The sequence below is a fragment of the Oratosquilla oratoria genome, chromosome 18 (assembly GCF_046742065.1).
Source record: "Oratosquilla oratoria isolate Oo_2021 chromosome 18, ASM4674206v1, whole genome shotgun sequence".
NCBI lineage: Eukaryota > Metazoa > Arthropoda > Malacostraca > Stomatopoda > Squillidae > Oratosquilla > Oratosquilla oratoria.
In genome coordinates, this window is record NC_134794.1 from 60,942,028 (window position 1) to 60,958,105 (window position 16,078).

A 16,078-nucleotide genomic window follows, 5' to 3' on the forward strand; every position below is an offset into this window, starting at 1 on the left:
AATGGACAAAAGTTGGTGCGTGTGACTTCCATTTCATCGATTTGATACGACCATACATCGGATCTCTTTCGCTTTGTTTGTTTACGTGTGACGTCATGCCCTTGCGCCGAAGGGTGGGCAGACGACTTGAAACCGATCACCCCCAATGATTGTCGTTTTTTTTTTAGAAGTGCACACGTACGCGATATAGCAACAGGAAATTAATTATTAATTTTATAAATTATAATAAATCAACGTAATATGCGGTTTTCTTGGCGGAAGTTAATCACAAATAAGTTGCTAACACTTTATTTACTAATGAACGAAGTCGCGGCCGTTGAATGATACGCAGTTCGTTTCGATAGATGCCGAAGTCGAAGAAATGAAAGGATGATAGATTCCTCTATTCTAACTTAAAGTACCTTACCTACGTAACCTAACCTGTACTTAGTAATTGGTAGTATCGTTACCTCAAATTCTGAAGATCATCGTCGTCGTAGTTGTCACGGATACTGACGGCCTGATTATTATTTTTGTACCTCGAGCAGTTAACAGACGACGGCAGAACCCCGTGTTCTCTCATGAAGCCTATGGAAGCCCTATTGTCTTTGTAACAGCGCTTATTAACGTCACCTGGAGTTGAAGAACTCCCGGCCCACAACGTTAAAGCAATCGTCTAATTGACAACTGGACTGGACAGACAACATGACGTCTGGACCGTATCCTAGCGACTTCGTTCGTTAGTAGATTTGCTTGTAAGGATTTCAGTTATAAATTTCCGCCAAGAAAATAGCATGTTACGTTCATGTATTATAAGTTACAAAAATAATATTTAATTTTCTAATACTATATCGCGTAGGTGTGCTCAACTAAAGTAATACCGTGCCTACTTGATTGACCCGTGTTTCAGTCCCTATGAACCAATTTGGCTCAGGTCCAGGATTTTCTGGATGGTGGGTATTTGTACAGCTAATGTCAGGCTGGCAGGTAACTCTAGGGGGATACACACATACACGTCATCAAGAAAGGGGCGGGGAATGGAAAGTTGCGTATAAACGAGGACCGTGACTTTGTCTCTAAGGGGTCCCTCAGGGATGAATAAAACCCCTTGACGGTAGGTAGAGCAACCCCGCAACCCCGTAGTGTCTGGCAACGGTCCCCGGGACCTCTGTTAGGAGGAACGGTGGGGGAGATGTTCCTCTTTGATGTCTATCCTGCACTTGGCCTTCATCCATTTTTAAATTATAAAACCATACTTTTCTTTGCAATTGTTTTATTTTTTTTATTCACTTTTGTATTTGCTGACTTCTTTTTGTGTTTAAATGCCGGTGTGCGGTATCAAATTTTGATGTCATAGGAGATGATATTTTTAAGGATTTTAAGAGTAGTTCATTGTTATGTTACCTTCGTTGAATACGAAATTACCCTTGGTGGAGGTAATTTACCCCAAATTTGGGAAATCCTCGTGAGCAATTTAGTCTCGTACAATAATTAAACAATTTACTAGATTACTTAGGTGAGATATAGCGTGTTCACCTAGTGATGTGTTAGTTTTATGGGCTTGTATCTAGCGACTGTAGTCAGCAAGTTTCGCTATATAAGATCTAATTTTATACAATGAGCTTGTATCTAGCTATTGTAGTTGTCAAGTATTGCTAGATAAGATCTAGTAAAATAATTTAGAAAATTATCATCTGGTTGTCCAGCTGGAACTAGAAGTGGGTATCCCTCTCCCGCTGTGGCGCTTTGGTTTCGTGCTCTTTGGTCAATACCTGCGGCCCTGGTTCGAAGGCAGCGAATGTGTAGAGGCAAAAGACTCGGGTATCATCGCTCCTGAAAGAACAGGTTTTCTGATACTTTTAGGAACAGTTTGGTGATTGTCACTGACCCGTGCTATCATCACCCACGCGCACAGTAGTTGACGAGAATGCGTCGACGCCGAAAGGACGCTCCCCCCCACGGATATGATTACAATCGCTTGGCGGCATCATCCACAAAGAAGGAAGTACCAAGTTGTAAACAAAGGGTGCCAACCTTTCCGGGATAGACATTTTCTAAATTTTGTAACGTTGGTACGCCTGGACGTGGGTGTTTTTCGTGTGAACGACTACTCACAGGGAGGCTCTTCACTTCGTTTATCCCTCGTTGGCATAAACAGAGAGTAACGACTCGCCTCCCTCCCCCTCCCCCTCCCCCTGGGTCGCTGTCTGAGTCATCCAGCATTTAATCCGCGCCCCCCCTCCCCCCTTTCACCACATGCGAACGCGCGCGCACACACATACACACTTGCTCTCGTCATGGTGGTTGTTGTTGTTAGTCTTCGTTTTCTTCTTGTTCTTCTTTTCCCAGTTCTTCTTTTCCCACTTCTTCTTTTCCCACTTCTTCTTTCCACCCTTCTTCCTCCTCCTCTTCTGTTTTTTTTTTTCTTTCTTTCTTCTTCAAGGTCTCTAAATTATATATTTAAGTTGTTTTCGATCTCTTGTGTTTTAGTAGCATCTTTCCTCCTCCTCCTCCTCCTCCTCCTCCTCCTCCTCCTCCTCCTCCTCCTCCTCCTCCTCTCCTCTTCTTTTCCACCACCCACTCACTCTTCCACTTCCACTTTCCCTCCTCTTCCACTTTCTCTCCTCTTCCTCTTCTTTCCCCCTCTTCCTCCTTCCTCCCCCCTCCTCCTCCCTGGCCCCTTTCCCTCCCTCCTGTGCTACGCCCCCTTCCCGCCTATGCCCTTCTCCCTCTTCTCTCCTGTCCCCTTTCCCTTTATCCCTCACGTAGAAAAAGTAAAGACTTGACTTTCTGTAGAATTATATAAGGGAATTCAGACGCGTGGCTTCTTTATCAGGCTGCTGCACACGGAACTTCTCGGGCGAGGAGACGCCCATTACCCCGAGTCAAAATGAATAAAATAAATATAAATAAATCTTTAAAATGCTTTCTTATAATGGGGAATGGCTAAGAGGGGTTGGGGGGGGGTTCAATTGTCCACTTTTGAAGTTTGGTCAAGATGGGTGGATGGGTTGGGCGGCGGCCTGGCCTGTTTTGGCCAATTTTGTGCTCCGTGTGTTGCGTGTCTTCGGCGGGCGCCAGGGTGTCGGGGGGAGATCTCTGTGTATGTGTATTTGCATGTTTAAGTATAATTTACTGAATCTCGTTTTATCCTATCTCGCCATTTCACACATTTACTAGTTAAAACGGGGATGCTTTCGATGTTTCATGGCGAAACCATGCGTTAGGGTGTGTGTGTGTGTGTGTGTGTGGTCTTGTCTTGTCTTGTCTTGACGCTCACCATCTTCCTTAGCGTTCCATTTCAATTGTTTAGGGTCGTTACTCGGTACCTCCCGTCATTGTAGTCCGTGTTTGTGGACGCCTCTTGGTCTACGGATGGTGTCCTCTTTGTAATGCCCAACAATTACCTCGTTTCCTTCGCTCTTTATACTTCTCTTGACTTCGGTTCTCTGCCCTCCTCCTCCTCTGCCCTTGCCTTGACTTCCTGCCTACCTCCATCCCTTCTGTTTGTGTGTCTGTCTGTCTCTCCTTACTTCTTTCCTTCCTGCATTCCTCACCCCCCAGCATTCTCTCCTTCCTTCTCCACCCCCGTTCTTCGTCTTTTCGTCCCCCACTTCCTTTCTCCATCCCTCCCCACCCCCTTCTCCATCTCTCCCGCGTCTTGCAAGCCCGTTGTTGTTCAACACTTAACACTTCACCCGCACCCCTCCACCCCCCGTTACCCTCCTCCTCCTCCACCTCATCTCCATTCACAGTCGAAGTGGCCGCCACATCTGGGACTTGACTTGTCCGCTTCCCTCAGGAAACCGGCAGCGATGAGTTCCTAGCAGCTTCGCCTTCTTCAGGAATGTGTCAGGGAACGCCTCCAGGACCGTCCAAATGTCAAGGGCCCGGAAGTCCGGCTCCTTGTCTTGTCTTGTCTTGGCGCCGGCGCCAAGCCTTCCTAAGCCCCGTTGTCGTCAAAGTTACGTAAAAACACACACACACACACACACACACACACACACACACACACACACACACACACACACACACACACACACACACACACACACACACACACACACACACACACACACACACACACACACACCACACACACACACACACACACACCACACACACACACACACACACCACACACACACACACACACACACACACACACACACACACACACACACACACACACACACACACACACACACACACACACACACACATACACACACACATACACACACACATGGTCTTTAGGTCTGTGTGGCCTTTCCTATCAACGCCCTCAGACATTTAGTTCTGGTTATCTCTGCGGTATATTCGGAAGTGTGCTTGTAGTCTCACATTCGCTTAGTTGCGAGTTCGAATCCCGCACTCCTCTCCGTTTCACTGCTGTGACTGTATTACCTGCCCCAACAGCCCCTCTGAATAGGGCGAAGGTGACTGCTTCGGCCGCAGCTATTCAGCGCCCCCTGGCGTAGGCACCTCATCTCGATACACTGAAGAGAGAGGTGGGGAAGGGGGCTCGAATATAAAAATGTTGGGCAATCTCTCTCTCTCTCTCTCTCTCTCTCTCTCTCTCTCTCTCTCTCTCTCTCTCTCTCTCTGTGTGTGCGCGCGCGCACATACACACACACACACGAACGATATATGGGTTCAAGTCTCAATATGTTTGTTAGAAATCAAGGATGTAGTTTAAGTATGGCGAAATTGGAGAGTAGACGACGAAACCCAACGAACGTTGCTTCTTTCTTATATACTACAAGCACGTGCACACACTTGTGCACATTCACTGCATGTACACACAATCATGTACATACTGAACGTGGTCGGCGGCGTTGAGGCATGGAATTTGAGCGAAAGAAAACGGGGGGAATAGTGAAAGTGGGATCTGGATAAAAGAGACTTGGCAACACTTTCCCTTCCGAAGTTTCATATATGATACGCAGATTTCTGAGCGTATTTCTTGGTATTTATGTGAGCCAAAGACCGGGACAATGATCTAGATTTTTTTTTGTAATTAATTCCCGATTGTAATAAACGATCCTGTTAAAAAAAAAAATGGTTGAATAATTTTTGGTTGATGTGAAGTATTGGGCGATCCGTATGTCGGCTGTACCTGTGTGTAAGCGGTTTATTTTGTGTTGGCCCGCAAGTGATTCGTTTGTTTTGGGTACCCACTATCATGCCTGTTTATAGTTATGTCAAGACTCTTATGTATTGTGTATTTCTTCTATTGATTTATTTATTCGTTAATTATATTTAAATATTATTATTTCTTAGTAATTTATGATTATTATTTTTTTTTGTGAAAGGATTTTGTCCTATTTCTCCTGATGGATGGTCTAACTGCAGGCACCAGGTTATTTTATTCAGCAGATGGCGAGCCTGTTTGTATTATGATAATATATATTGTTTACTATAATTATTATTATTATTTAATATGGGCATTGTAGGTTTAGGTGGTCTGTCTTGTATGTAATGATTGCATCAAGGGCAGTTTGATTCTGCGACCACTGACCAGATCTTTTCCATGTTGATAGCGACGTAACACTGGATGGTATCCTGAGTGCCGACTTATGTCAAATGTTTATTTTTATTTCATTTTTTTTTTTCCAGACCGTTACTACAAATATTTGAGTGTTGATAGCAAAGCTTCGGACTCCCATGCGGTCAACCTAAGGTTGATACGCAGTGCAGGAGTTGATGATGATGACGACGACGACGGCACCTTACTTTATAAGACCAACAAGGTGAGTTTTTTTTATGTACTCTATATCGGAATAGACATTGTGCATATACTGTTGGTTGATTATTGTAAATATTTTATGATATCTGTGGAAAGGGTAGGTGCTTGAAACGCTCGCTACCATGACAAACCTTACACACGCGCATTCACCCATGGAGCAATTTCTCATGCAGGATAGAATAGTAGGTTGCTATTTAATTGATGCACAATCTTGTTAGTTGATTAGAATTGCCAGTCATTGTGGAACTGGTTCCCTTGGTGCAAGAGACTGACTGATTTCTGTCATTATTTATTCAAAAATAAGTTACAATGTTGCTTGTAATATTCCAGGAACCTGAGCCCAAATTGGAGGAAACTGCTCCCACTGCGGACAACAAAACAGAAAATGAGCCCGTAGCTGCTGCAAAGCCAGCTGATAGTAGCACAACAGAAAAACCAACCACTGTTGCACCCACCACAGCGGCGCCTGTCGCAAAAGAGCCTCCTCCGCAGAGCAATGTGACCACTGCTGAAGATGATCAAGCAGAGGATAAGGAGAAGGATGGGGATAATGAGACGAATAAGGGTAGTGGAGGATTCAAGGTGAGTTTTTTTTTTTTTTTTTTTTTTTTTTTTAGCTCTTTAAAATGGGCCTATGGGAAGAGACCTTAGAGAGCTTTGTTTTGAGAAAATTTCCTTTTAAAATCTTGGTCATAGAAAAATCTGTCAGTGAATTTTTTTGAAAGCTAAAATATAATTGGTTATTATATCTTTGTAGATATTTATTTGGAAGTAAAGGTTCTTATAGACCTTTCACTGCTTCCATTTATGAAGTACATCCATTAGCATGACTTGAAATGTTAAACTTGGGAGGCAAGGATAAAAAAAAACTGTTCACTTTTAACTTTTAAAGAAATTTATCAAGGGTTTTACAAAGGATTGTTCAATTACTGCATAGGTAATTTCTTATGTAACAGTTAGTCTTCAGCCAGTCAAGTCAAGTGTTTTAATTCTTTGCTGTGAAGGGTATTTCTGTAAGTTGTAAGTTAATGGCTAGGATAACGTGCAGGTGTTCCCAATTTAACTGATGTACAACTAGGCATGGAAGCCAGGAGGGTCAAAACTAAAGTGTTGGAGAAGGTGTTGGTTCATTTTCTATATAAGGAAGTTGAAGATACATACATATACCAAGGCTTTTTCCCCCTTTCAAGGGAGGTAGCCAAAAAGGGGAAGGCATGAAAACACTCCCACCCATTTCATCCCTAAATACACTCCACACTCCTCCGCCCTCCCTCTTATCTTAGCACCTCCTGAATGACGGGTCATCCCTGCACCTTATAAAAGTAGGTAAAAGTAAGGTGATGAGAACATAAGAACAAGAATGAAGGAGACTGCAGGAGACCATGAGGCCTACATTAGGCAATTCCATGTCCATTACGACCTGTCATCCCCATCCATAAAGGTGTCTTAACCGTTTCTTAAAATGATTGATAGTTTTACCACTCACTATATGGTTACAAAGCCTGTTCCATTTGTTGACTACCCTATTATTAAGACAATTCTTGCCTATTTCCTTCTTAAATCTAAAATTGTCTAGTTTAAATCCATTACTGCGAGTCCTGCCCTTTTGTTTTAATATGATGACCTTGTTTGTGTCATCCTTGTTAAAGCCTTTGATCCACTTAAACACCTCCATTAGATCATCCTGCACTCGGCATTTTTCCAGAAAGTGTAAATTAAAGTGCCTAAGACTCTCTTCACAAGGTAAAATTCTGAGCCCATGTATCATTTTGGTCATTCTCTTCTGTACTGATTCTAGTGAATTGATATCCATTCTATAAGATGAGACCAAGACTGTACTACATAGTCAAGGATGGGTCTAACTAATGCTAGATAGTTTGATAATTACCTCTGCACTTCCATTTGTTACCGTCCTAGCAATGAAACCTAATGCTCCGTTTGCTTTATTCCTGGTGCTAATGCACTTTTTCCTGGATGTCAGGACTTGCTAGAACTCGCAAATCTTTCACACTCGGTTTTGTCTAAAAACGTGTTATCCAAGCTATATTTATTTTCTGGGTTGTGTAGCCCTACAGTTAACACTGCACTTTGAGATTTGAAGTTCATTTGCTATTTCATTGACCAATGAACAGTTTTAAGATCATCCTGCAGTATCTTGGTCTAGTCTCCTGACCTAATTTGATGTCCTATTTTAGTGTTGTACAAGGGGAGATGATGGCAGCAAATTGGAAGTGAGTATTAAATGAGAGAGGCTGGAGGAAGCTAATAGCTTTAGATACTCGAGGCAAATGTAATGGGAAAGGGAGGAGTGGGGTGGAATGTAGGTTGAGAGAAGCAAGTAAATACCTTTGGATGTTAACCTCTTCAATATGTCATTCTCATGCGCAGCATTGGATGCCTGAGGTGTGATGATTGATGCATCACAATACTCTTATTGGAAAATATAAAGTCACTGCTGTATTACTTATTCACTTTCACTGAGTAATAATAAACACAGAACGTGATTGAACCAGTTCATCGAATTTTTGGGCTTAATTTCTTTTTATATTTACCTTGTGTACACACACACAGATATTTTTGGGCAGTATGTGGAGCTAAATAAAAGGGGTATTGTACAGGTGTATACCTTCCGGGCTCTTGGCTTGGAGGAAATTGCTTCTTGTTATGTGTATGTATCTTCCTATTTCAGTCCAGCATTCACTATCATTTCATTATTGTCTCTTGGGTTTATATTTTGATTTTGTTCCACAGCCCATAAGTGAAGATCCAAATACAGTCGATGATCCAGATACTGGAGATGACACCTTCTCCCCTGTTGAAGAGCTAAACTCAACAGCTACGAGAGTGGACCATCATAGGTAGGAGAAGGCACATGTGTTTTGATTTTTAATCCTTTATTAGACACAAGTTATCCCAACAGAAGAATGAAATCCATATGGGAAGCGGAAGGGAATCGATATATGTGTGTGTGTACACATTTAAAATTGAGTAGATGAGCCAGCAGGATCACTATATGGTGAACAATAGGTACCAAGGATGAGATGGATGGATGGGGTAAAAGGGGGATTGGGAAAGAGGGGAATGTCTAGAGGAAGGAAAGGGGAAGACAGAAGATAGGGGCGAATGGAGAATGGTTGTGTATGGATGATGCTGTGACACATGGAAGTGAATGGATGGGGGGTGAGGGTGTATATGTGAATAATAATTTGACGCAGCCCAGAAGGGGTTTCTCCCTGTCTTCTCTTTTTCTGCATGAAGGGATGGAGGTGTGTGTGTGGGGGGGTAGCCAATTAATGAAGCGGCCTTGCTGTGGATGTGCTGTGTCTTGTTACACTGCTTCTGATCCAGAGCAGTGGGTGAGATGCAGGGATGACCCATCATCCAGGAGGAGCCAAGATAAGAGGGAGGGAGGGGTGGTGAATGGGAGTGGAGTATGTGGGAATGGAATGAGTGGGAGTGGGTTTTATGTCATTGTTATTTGGCTACCTCCCTCATAAGGGGAAAAAAGGCTTTGATATATGTATGTATCAATATTAATTTAGTGAAAATTTCTTGACATCAGGTACTACAAGTCTGTCACTTTCCTTGGAGAGAAGACCATGAACGAATACTGGGTGGATTTTGATAAAATGAAGGATGAAGTTAGAACCAACAAGTTGCTTTCAAATGCTTACAGAAGAGCTGTGGTAAGTAATTTTTTTTTTTCTTTTCTTCTTATATGCCATGCATCTTGGATATTTACATTACCAAGATATTCCATAATTTTTGTGGATCAACTATTGCTTCTCTTGTTGCCACTCTGTCTTGGGTGGCTTGGTGTAGAAGTCCTTTGTTTCTTTCTCTCTTTCCTGCTTAAATTATGAAGACTTTACACCTCATTTTTTCTGCAGCACTATCAATTTGTCATGGGTTCTCCTCACTTCATTGTGGCAGTGGTTCTTACCAGTGTAAGATTATATGTTGTGTATGATTTTTCAGGCAATTCTATGTTCATTTTGCTTTGGTCCTTGGTCTGTGAATCCATCACCCAAGGTCTCTTGCAGGAGACTCGCAGTTCCTAGGTTAGGCTGCTGCCACTGGGTAGGCCCACAGGTCATTTAGGGAAGAGCCATTGTGTTGTGTATAGGGATTTCTGGTGTGGTATTGTAGGAAGAGGTGCTCTGTGTGGTGGTCACATTTAGGGCACTTTTGTTGCCAAAAAACAAAGGCATAAAATCCACTCCCACCCATTCCATCCCCACTCCCATTCACCCTCCCTTCCTCCCTCTTATCTTGGATCCTCCTGCATGATGGGTCATTCCTGCATCTCACCCACTGTCCTGGGTCAGAAGTAGTGTTGCAGAAAAAGAGAGGATGGGGAGAAATCTCTTCGGGCTGCGTCAAATTATTTTTTCACACATACTCCCTCACCCCACGTCCCCCATCCACACCTTACCTTCATAAACACTTTTATTTAATTTTTAAAACACTTGTGCTTGTAATAACATGGGACAGAAACAGTGTTTTGCTTAACCCTGGATAATAATGACTTAGGAATTCTACTATGTGTTAATACTTTGATTATATTTTGAATAGGAATATTGGGAAAATAATAAGTCCCAATTCCTTGGTGACCCATACATAGGGCTTGGCAACCCAAGGTTTAAGAACCACTACCATAGGGGTAGTGAGATCTTATATGAAAGGGAGAACTGGGTTGTTTATGGGAGCTGTTGTTTCTTTCATAATCTGTGTATTGATTCTTTCTGTGTATCCCAGAATTGATAGTAATGCATGTTTTATTACTTATTTATTTTTGTTTTGTTTATTTATTTATGTATTTATTTATTATTATTATTTTTTTTTTTTCAGACTGTTAAGCTATCTTTCGACTTCCCCTTTTATGGGCATCAGTTAAATGATATTACAATTGCCACAGGAGGGTTCCTGTTTACAGGAAACTATGTCCACACATGGCTAGCAGCCACACAGTATATTGCTCCACTTATGGCGAACTTTGATACCTCAACCTCGGAGAATGCTACCATCAAGTATGCAGATAATGGTAAGCTAAAAGGTTTGATGACAGAGATCTGTGTGTCTGTGTAGCAATAAGCTTCCTCACCCATATAAAGAAAATGGCCACCCAAGGCTCACGTACCCCCACCCTTCACCCATTTTCCTTTTGTCTTGGCTCCTTGAGGATTAAGGGTCATCCTTGTCCCCATCCCTGCCTGGGTCAGAGGCAGTGTAGCAAGACATAGCACTTCTACAACAGGGCCAGCTGCTTCATTTACATGGCAACACTCCTTCAAGGATATAACTAGAGACATATATTCTCTCTCTCTCTCTCTCTCTCTCTCTCTCTCTCTCTCTCTCTCTCTCTCTCTCTCTCTCTCTCTCTCTCTCTCTCTCTCTCTCTCTCTCTCTCTCTCTCTCTCTCTCTCTCTCTCTCTCTCTCTCTCTCTCTCTCTCTCTCTCTCTCTCTCTCTCTCTCTCTCTCTCTCTCTCTCTCTCTCTCTCTCTCTCTCTCTCTCTCTCTCTCTCTCTCTCTCTCTCTCTCTCTCTGTCTCTCTCTCTCTCTCTCTCTCTCTGTCTCTCTCTCTCTCTCTCTCTCTCTCTCTCTCTCTCTCTCTCTCTCTCTCTCTCTCTCTATTCTCTCTATTCTCTCTCTCTATTCTCTATAATCTCTCTCTCTATTCTCTATAATCTCTCTCTCTATTCTCTATAATCTCTCTCTCTATTCTCTATTCTCTCTATTCTCTATTCTCTCTATTCTCTATTCTCTCTCTATTCTCTATTCTCTCTCTATTCTCTATTCTCTCTCTATTCTCTCTCTATTCTCTCTCTATTCTCTCTCTCTATTCTCTCTCTTTATTCTCTCTCTTTATTCTCTCTCTCTATTCTCTCTCTCTATTCTCTCTCTCTATTCTCTCTCTCTATTCTCTCTCTCTATTCTCTCTCTCCTCTCTCTCTATTCTCTCTCTCTCTATTCTCTCTTGCTCTCTTGTTTGGTCACTGTACATGTACAGATATAACCCAATGATTGAAGAAACGTTTTTGTATAGTTGATTTGTATTTTTGCAGGAACTTCCTTCACTGTGCAGTGGAATGATGTACCACTGAAAAACCACAGCATCAATGGTACATTCTCCTTCCAAGTAAGTTTTCAATGTTCATTTAGTAGTTGAAAGTTCAGGTTATTACAAATAACTGGTTTCTGTCATTTTAGAGATCATACTTTAAAATTATGCAAGATTGTAACACTGTTGGTTAGGCATGAGCCTAGGCTGCTTTTAGATTGTCATTTGATCATTACTTGGTGAATGTCTAGGTAGTATGAATGCTCAACATAGTATCATTTACAGATGTTACCAGTTTCTATTCACTTGGCAAAGTACATATTTACAATGTCTTGCATGTGATATTACTTAAATTCTTAATGTATATTTGTAGAGATGATCCTAACTATATGGATTGTTGCAGGTGACTTTGCACAAGTCCGGAAACATCGTTTTTGTTTACAAAAATATTCCTGTGACCATCAATGAAATTAGTGATGAACATCATCCTGTCAAAGTGGGGATCTCTGATGCCTATATTATGGACCGCATCATCTTTTGTAAGTACCATAGCTGCTTAATATTCATGTGAGGATGGGGTATTGGGTTCATGTTGTTGCACCATTTGGGGTATTGGCTGCCTGTTAATGTACGGTAAAAATTTGCTCAGTAGCATGTCTACTTTAGTGTGTATATGGAGCACTCCTATGGACATGAGCCACATCGTTTTGCCTGTGTTAGAGGAAATGATGCTACTCTATGTAATGCAACTGTCCTTCCGTTATGCTGTCCCCTCACTCTTAATACTGTCTACCACTTCAATGAATATATACATACATACATATACCAAGGCTTTTTCCCCCTTCCAAGGGAGGTAGCCAAAAAGGGAAAGGCATAAAAACACTCCCACCCAATTCATCCCTAAATACACTCCACACCCCTCCCACCCTTCCTCTCATCTGAGCACCTCCTGGATGACTGGTCATCCCTGCACCCTGCCCACCGCCCTGGGTCAGAAGCAGTGTCGCAAGACACAGCACATCCACAGCAAGGCCGCTTCATTTAATCGGCGAATTCCTTCGGGCTGCGTCAAAATTTACTCACACATACTACCCCACCCCCACCCCCGCCCACTCCTCATGCAATCACAACATCATCCATATACAACCATTCTCCCTGTGGTAGGAGAGGAAAGAATACTGCCTCCAAATTTTCCCACTAATGTTGTAAAAGGCAGCTAAAATGGGACTGAGGATGGGACTGGGCATCCTCCTCTCAGTAGCCCTGAAGTTTGAATGTGTTTGAGGTGAAATGTCTGAGAAGTATGGTAGAGGTAAGTTGAATAGAATGAGAAATGAGGAGGTGAGGAGAGTGGGAGTGGAAGGACAGGGCTGGTCAAAGAGTATTGGGAAGGTTTGGACATGTGGAAAGAATGAATGAAGAAAGATCAGTGAAACAAGTGTGGAAGCCAGAGGTGGAGTGAGTGAATTTGAGGAGATGACTGAGGATCATCATATCTTGTCGCACCAGAACCGTGTCCATGTAAGGGCAGTTTCAGACCCATGACTGATGATGAGATTGATAGATGGGGGTGAAGGGGGCCATGAGAAAGAGGGGAATGTCAGTTGAGCAAGGAAGGGAGAGGACAGGAAATAAGGATGAGTGGAGATTGGCTGTGTACAGAAGACACTGTTATGCAAGGAAGGAAGGAAGGAAGGGGTGGGTGAAGGGGTTCTTATCTGTGAATATTTTTCTGCATGAGGGGACAGATGGGGGTTCCCCAGTTAAGTGAAATGTCCCTGCTGTAAATGTACTGTCTCCCTGCATTCCTTCTGACCTAGGTAAGTGGGCAGGATGCAGGGATGACCCATCATCTATGAAGAGCTAAGATGAGAGGGGGTGGAGTGGAGCAGGTGGGAGTATGTATGTGACTTTGACTTGGCAACCTTCTTTATAAGGGGGAGAAAGCTGTTGATGTATAGATAGATAGGATGTTTTTATTAGTTCCTCATTTATGCCATTATTCATGTCTCCCACCAGTCTATTTAAACTTATATTACTAGGGATCCATGAAACTGAATAAATTCACCCAGCATTGGCTATCAATCTATATATCAATCTTTATACCAACGGCCTTTTCCCCCGTACAAGGGAGGTGGGCAGTCAAGGTACACGCACACTCCCACCCATTTTCACTGTCATCTTGCTACCATACCACATAGACAACAGTCCAAAGTTTCTTTCCAGAGATCTGTTGGAGGGCCTGAGGATTTGTTGTTTTGATAGATGCTGGGGATTAAATTACCTTGTTTATTGCAGCTCAGATGTACTAGCAGGATGCCTATTTAGTGAGGGATTTACTGTAAGTTGATGCTGGATCTGAATGGTATGAAGAAACTTAACGATTTTGTTTCTCAGATGTGAGAAGAAAAACGATCTACGAATACCACAAGATTGACATGAAGAAGGACTCAAACATTCAGAGCCACATGACCATTGTATTCAAAGCACTGCCAACCTGTGTGTCCATGAAAAGTTGCAATGACTGCTTGTCCAACATCATTCCCTTCCCGGTAAGTTATCTACATTGCTAACATTTTCATGCCAAGAACAAATCTGTTCTGAACAAAATAATATTACCAGATGGCAGCTAGAATAAATAACTAATATGCAATAGCTAAATGGATTTATGGAACATTATAGAATTTAAAAATGTTTACTTCCTGCTGTCCATTTTGTAGCATAGAAACACTACAAAGACTTGTTCATCAACTTTGATTAGGGAAAGATATCTTTTTGTTTATACATGTATATGTAGTAGAATGGCATTGGCCTTTAGAAAGAATGAGTAAAGAAAGGCTAGCAGAAATTGTGTAATGGCACCAGTGCATGAAGTGAACTTGGGATGAAGACCAAGAATGAGATCGACAGGATTAGAGGTCCTTGGATAGAAGGTGTATATCTGTCAAGCAAAGAAGAGAGAAGGAATGAGGGATAGATATGAGTGGAAAGTGATTGGGAATGGCTCAGGAAGGGTAGTGACAGTGTGGACCAGTGACGTGCACAGACATTGCAAGGGGTAGGTGCTTTGGGCAGGAAATTGGGCACTTCACTCTTTTGTATTATTCGTATTTGGCAACTGTCCGGTAGGGTGCAACACCATTTTCCACATTATAATTTCTGAATAGTAAGAAAATGGAAAAAGCTTGAGAAATAATTTTTCATTAATTTTCATAGTCTTTTTGTGAAGGGCACTTTTGGGGCACAGGGCAAAGGGGCGGATGCTCGGACACCCCCAGGACCTCCCCTCAGCACAGGCCTGGTGTGGACACTTGGCACTGCATGCAACGCTGCCAACTGCCTCATGCAGTGCTGCATGAGGCTTGTTGTGCACTAGGCCTTAAGTTGTCAAGCCCTGTTGATGTATTGTATTACCTCTGACCTAAGCAGTGGACAGGGATGACCCTTTACCCACAAGGAGCTTAGATAAAAGGGATATCAAATAGATGTTGGAAGATGGAAAGGTGTGTGTGTGTGCCTTGAATCCCCCATTTGATGTTTGTATATATGTATGTACATGTATATGCATGTATGGCTTACTGTACAGGAAGTGCATGAAAGTTGGCAAGTCATTGAACTTCTTTCTGCATTTGATGAACTTGATGCGTGGGAACGAGATGGGTTGGAACAGGTTCATGTATGGATAGATCTTGTTTTGATCTGTCCAGTGACCATGGTCATTATGTGAGACTTACAAATCCTCTCTTGTTTGCAGTGTTATTGGTGCAATGCAAAACAGCTGTGCAGCTCAGGTTTAGACCGCAATCGACAAGACTGGATACAGAGTGGTTGCGACATGGTCAACACTGATTCGCAGGAGGCATGTGCAAGCTTAACACCACCCACAACTACTACCACCACCACCACTATAGCACCTTCAACAACGCAGCCAGTTGAGACATTCGGGAAAGGAGCATCTGTGGAACCGCACACTGGAGGTAAACAGTTTGTTTTCATGATATGTAGTACAAATTGACAAACTTTTGATGTAGACTGGACTGGATTATGAGAGGGTCACAGGTACAACAAGGTGATGCTAAATTGTTGGATCATGTGTCTTGCCACAGAATGATGTCAGGACTTAAGACTTTCAATTAGTACTTTCTTTGGTCAGAATGAAATTGTCTGTAAATGTATATACCAGTGACCTTTTCCCTCTGTTAACCCATTAAACTCCGATGACAAGATGTCTTGTCATTTGGTCAAATAAAACAAAAAATCATAAAACACCAAAATGTTTGATCAAACA

The 16,078-nt window shown here is 42.4% G+C and overlaps 1 protein-coding gene across 6 annotated transcripts in view; it reads left to right on the plus strand.

Moving 5' to 3' along the window:
* Window positions 1-16,078, plus strand: part of l(1)G0289 (plexin domain containing lethal (1) G0289) — a 47,170-nt gene that overhangs the window by 10,803 nt on the left and 20,289 nt on the right. For all 6 annotated transcript variants that reach the window (XR_012967313.1, XR_012967314.1, XM_076202204.1 and 3 more), the window contains exons 2-10: window positions 5,599-5,732; window positions 6,059-6,310; window positions 8,480-8,586; window positions 9,291-9,414; window positions 10,580-10,772; window positions 11,795-11,868; window positions 12,194-12,329; window positions 14,188-14,342; window positions 15,545-15,767. Coding sequence is in view for 4 of the 6 variants with exons in the window: in XM_076202204.1 (XP_076058319.1) it covers window positions 5,599-5,732; window positions 6,059-6,310; window positions 8,480-8,586; window positions 9,291-9,414; window positions 10,580-10,772; window positions 11,795-11,868; window positions 12,194-12,329; window positions 14,188-14,342; window positions 15,545-15,767 (1,398 nt within the window). In the remaining 2 variants the exon portion in view is untranslated. The remainder of the gene's footprint in view (window positions 1-5,598; window positions 5,733-6,058; window positions 6,311-8,479; window positions 8,587-9,290; window positions 9,415-10,579; window positions 10,773-11,794; window positions 11,869-12,193; window positions 12,330-14,187; window positions 14,343-15,544; window positions 15,768-16,078) is intronic.